The following is a 5,042-nucleotide window of genomic DNA, read 5'->3' on the forward strand; positions in this document are numbered from 1 at the left end:
CCTTAAAGTGGTAATGGTGGGGGGACATCGAGGAGACTGAGATAGTATTTTTCTCATGTAAGGCTTTTCAAAATGAGAATACAGAATATGTGAAGTACTAGCCAGTGCTAACACTGAAGCTGGATGAAGTTGCTTTACTGTAAAGCAGATAATCCTAAACTGCTTTCCATCAACAATCTTGAGACAGCAGTGTGTTTGTGATGCTGAAGATAGAATTCTTTATCATAACACAAAATGTCACACCCTGCACGTCCTCTCCACTTTCACAGGTCTCCTACAGCTGTAATTGTATTTACTGAAGCTATCCTGTAACTGGGAAGTACCATAATGTCATAGATGAGATTTTGTTCCCTGACAACTGGTTTACTAGACTAAAGCGTTATATCCACGGCATATAAGGTAATGCAGCCTAAGCCACTTTTCAACCGCCTGACACGCCCCTTTGTCACCATAAGTGGTAATAGCTTTGGAAAGCATAAATCACTCACACATCCAGGTGATTTTGAGATTTCTTTCTTTTGACAAATTGGGGAAGATTTAATTACCCGGTCCTGTCGCGATCCAGTGGTGCGCTGTCCGACGTGGAATCGGGTCCGGCGCGATTCACTAAAATCGTGCGTCCGAGTTCCTTCCTGTGTCGCTGCTGTGCCAAGGTCTACCGGCGTTCACCATTTTCTTCCTGGTGCATGTGAGTGCTTGATTTTGCGACACAAAACCTTTTTTAAATTCCATGGTTTGTCCGAATCCGTCGGGTTGTCTGGCGGTCACGCCCCTCGATTTCTGTTGCATGCAAGCCGGCACCGTTGCGCCAAAATCCAATCACGTGCGCCAAAATCCCGGGAGAATTCGTCACAAAACGGAAATATTTGTCCGGACCCTTAGTAAATGAACCCCATTGTATTTCATGTTAGTTTAAAAAAATTGGGTCATATGTTTGTGTTTATTTATGAAAAATATGGAAATATGGCAAAAACTTTTATCCATTTTGACAATGCTACATTTTTTGCTTTTTAGACAGATCACCCAAATAACGTCATAACCAACATTTCCAAATGTCTCATGCTTTATATTGGCATGGTTTTTTATGTCTCCTCTCATTTTTGTAGGATGTGAGGAGGCTAATAATTTCAAATGATTTTAAGAGGCCTAAATAATAGTTAAACCTCTTAAATTATCCCATTTTAGAAACTGCACCTCTCAACTAATGTAAAACAACTTTTGGGAAGTGTGTCAACCCTTTAAAGGTTGTCATTTTTTGGGGGTTGACTAATGTATTTTCCAAAAAGAATACACATGCACAATGGCTTAAATGACAAAATGCAATGTTTGATACCCAGTTTTTCCTGAATATGTCTATAAACTGCTGTAAGGGCACACAGCTGTGAATTAAAGGGAAGGAGCGCCATTGCAGAGTAGATTGTATTGTTAAATTGTACAGGCTAAAAAAATGTATTTCCTGTTAATATGGACATTGTGGTTGGACTGTTCACGTTCTTCATGGCTAAAGCGGCTTGTACAGGTATTTAAGAAGTGAGTGCGCTGGGATTGTGGTGCACGTGACCCTTTTGTGGAGCAGCTGCGCTGGTTTCCATGTGACACAAATTAGTGGGCGTGCCAACTGATTCGGACTGAATGCGGGATTAAAATTTAAAATTGTTTTACACGCCCTATTTTAAAGGTGCACCACTACAATGATGGTGAACTCTGTCGGACCTGTGCCGGGAAGCGACACATTCATGACTTTGGGCGCACAATCTTAGTGAATGGCTGCACGCTGCATTATAGTCGGACAATGCACTTACTGTGAACTTGAGTGACCTGATAAGTAAATGTGCCCCAGTGTTTTTTTAGGGATGAGATGCATGTTTCACATACTTCATTTCGGGGTGTGTGTAGCTTAGGGATTAGATTGTATTTACTATTTCTCCATGAAGAAAAATAAAATCCCCCTGTTTTGGATTTTTAGGGCTATTCATCATACCATAAAAATAATATATTACCTTTAATCTGTGGTTCACAATAATAACCATGATACCTCAATTTAATATTTGCCCAATTTTACAGATTAAAAACACAATTGGGGGAAATCTGATTTGTTTTAGCATTATCATCTTTTCAGAGGCATAACTTGTGTATTTTTCTGATGACAGAGCACCTGTATCTTGAAGTTATTCTACCCTCACAACCTCTGTTAGGTATCTTTTGTGAAATAAACTGCTGACACTCACAGCTGATCGATCATCTCTGCTTGTGTCATAATCTTGACTTAATAGTACTGCATGTTGCAGGAAGTCACATCCACTCCATTCACTGTATTCATGGTCCAAACTCCATACTTTTGTATGGCAGTTCCAAATAAAAATTAGTATTGCCAAAGCATGTAGAAAATTGTGGGATACGGGGTGAGGGTACAGAGTGATGGGGGCATGGGTATGGCCCTTGTGGTCTCTTCTTCCCCCAGCAGGATGGAGAGTCTCCTTTTCTCATGTATGCTGTATGTTGCACGCTGACGTTTGTAATGCTAGGATTACACTACTGCTGAACAGTCATAATAACTAATAAAAAAACACGAAAGAAAAATTTCTTCTATTGTCTTCCATGTTTTGTTGGAAGTAAGAAAACAAATGCTGCTCCTTTACTTATGCCTGAAAAAACTGGGAGCACACGGAAGGTGGATTCAGTTTTATAAAGGAGATTTACAGACTAAACCAACTGGAGACATTCAGCTGTTTGAATGGGCTGTAGCTCTTCTGCAAATGCTGTACACTCTTGTTTTTTAGATACACTCCATCTAAATAAAATTGACTTGTTGAGAATTACATGATTTGCTGTATTCACCCGACTGGAGCAAAGACATCAATGGAGTACATGGAAACACACAAGAGGATGAGGTAATATAATGGTGAAGATGCTGTGTGTCAGACTACCACCAATATCCTTATAATAGGTCATCAGTATAACGAAGCCAGATTACTGCCTTCAGTCTCAAATTGATTCTTTAAGGACAACACAAATAGAATTATAACTAACCAAAATTTTATCTGCTTATTGTCTGTACCTTTTAAAACAAAAAAAAAAGTTACATCTGTGTGTAGATATGTTAATGGATAAAGTTCCAATATTGTAATAATCACTCCAACACACATGTTCAGAGTGCCAATACATTATTTAATGACAGCTTGTTACCAATAAATTCTCTTTTATAAGATTTATAAGATTTTTCTTGCTATGGATGGCACAGTGGAGATGAGTCTTTAACCGGTTAATGATGTTAAACATTTGCCAGAAATTTGTTATTAATTGGACATAAATCTATTATTGAGGATGAGTTCTATCATTCACACTAAAATATCACACTACAATAGCCAATGTATTGACCCCTTTCTTGACGTTATCAGATGACTGTGGTTAGTAGGAGCATGACACAGCAGCGCACGTACATGGGTGGACTCTAGGAAGGACACTATAAAAGAAACACTCAGTGGCCAAGACACACATCACATCTCAAGAGATTCATCTCTAACAAACTCCAAACCAACAGCAAACATGGTGCACTGGACCGCTGAGGAGAGAGCTGCCATTACCTCCACATGGGCCCAGGTTAACATTGAACAGGACGGCCATGATGCCCTGGCAAGGCAAGTACATATATATATATATATATATATATTACACACCACTGTATTATAAATTATTACTCCAAGTTTAATTTATTACTCAATTATATTCTAATCCATTTGCTATATTTTCTTCCTCTATAAATCTTCATCAAAATCAATTCCTCAATTCTTTATGAGGCGGCTCTAACCTGTAGCTATTTCTGCCTCTGAATGTAAACGATAACATTCAGAGGCAGAAATAGCTACAGGTTAGATAGTTACAGTAGAGTTTCTGCTCAGAAATTGGTAATTGGTAAAGACTGGAGACACAAAGTCTTGTACAGCTTTTATTATATTAAATGACAATTACATTTTGTTCTGACTAGGCTGCTCGTTGTGTACCCCTGGACCCAGAGATACTTCAGCTCCTTTGGAAACCTCTCCAATGTTGCCGCCATTAAAGGCAATGCCAAGGTCCATGCTCATGGCAAGAAAGTGCTGACAGCTGTTGGCAGTGCCATCCAGCACCTGGATGACGTCAAGCATCACCTGGCTGCCCTCAGCAAGTCCCATGCCCAGGAGCTCCATGTGGACCCTGAAAACTTCAAGGTAGAGAATTACTTATATTAGTTTTCATTTTTCTCCTGAAAATACATCTCAATTATCCAGGGAGCTGAATGCTTCAATAGTGAGGCATCCAAGCATTACCTACTGGTAAATAATTGCAGATTTAATGCTCATTTTGATGGCAGATCACATTTCTACTACCATTCATTTTTCACCGGCTAGATTAAAATGCAGTACAATGCCGTGCATAGAATACTAGTGCAGACCCTCACTGGGGTCCCCAGACTGGGGATATTCTTTACTATTATATATACATGCATATATCTGATATTTTAGATATAAAAAAATTAATTATTTTGCAAATATTCACAACAATGTCACAGATGAGTTACAATACTAACTTTTGTTTGTCTTTACAGCGTCTGGGAGAAGTCCTGGTCATCGTCTTGGCCACCAAGTTGGGATCTGCCTTCACCCCTCAGGTCCAGGCTGCCTGGGAGAAGTTCATCAATGTCCTGGTTGCTGCTCTGACCCATGGATATTTCTAAATCATTGAGACATTTTGTTATGAAAATATTAAAGATGTGAAGAGAGGAAAATAAAGAATTCTTATAAAAGTTATTATTGTGTTCTTCTTTATAAAATGCCACCCATGAAACTCAGGGCCTTTCTCTCACAGACATACATGAACAAATTCAACTATGCAAGGCTCCCAAGATACAGATCAACTTCTAATCACAGTTTTATAGTAGTAATATAAAGCACAAAACTGGATAATTAATCTCTTAAAGAGGACCTATCATCCGAAATAACCCCAGTAATAGCAATGTTAAATCAATAGCTTTATTGGAACATAATGATAAGGTAGCAAACACT

The 5,042-nt window shown here is 38.8% G+C and overlaps 1 protein-coding gene across 1 annotated transcript; it reads left to right on the forward strand.

Annotated features, from left to right (window-relative positions):
- The first annotated feature begins 3,485 nt into the window (after positions 1 to 3,485).
- Positions 3,486 to 4,756, forward strand: LOC140076230 (hemoglobin subunit beta-2-like). Its single transcript, XM_072122745.1, has 3 exons — positions 3,486 to 3,638; positions 3,986 to 4,208; positions 4,586 to 4,756. The coding sequence occupies exons 1-3, from the start codon at positions 3,547 to 3,549 to the stop codon at positions 4,712 to 4,714; spliced, it is 444 nt and encodes a 147-aa protein (XP_071978846.1). The 5' UTR covers positions 3,486 to 3,546; the 3' UTR covers positions 4,715 to 4,756.
- The last annotated feature ends 286 nt before the right edge of the window (positions 4,757 to 5,042 follow it).

This window comes from Engystomops pustulosus, chromosome 8 (genome assembly GCF_040894005.1).
Source record: "Engystomops pustulosus chromosome 8, aEngPut4.maternal, whole genome shotgun sequence".
Lineage (NCBI taxonomy): Eukaryota > Metazoa > Chordata > Amphibia > Anura > Leptodactylidae > Engystomops > Engystomops pustulosus.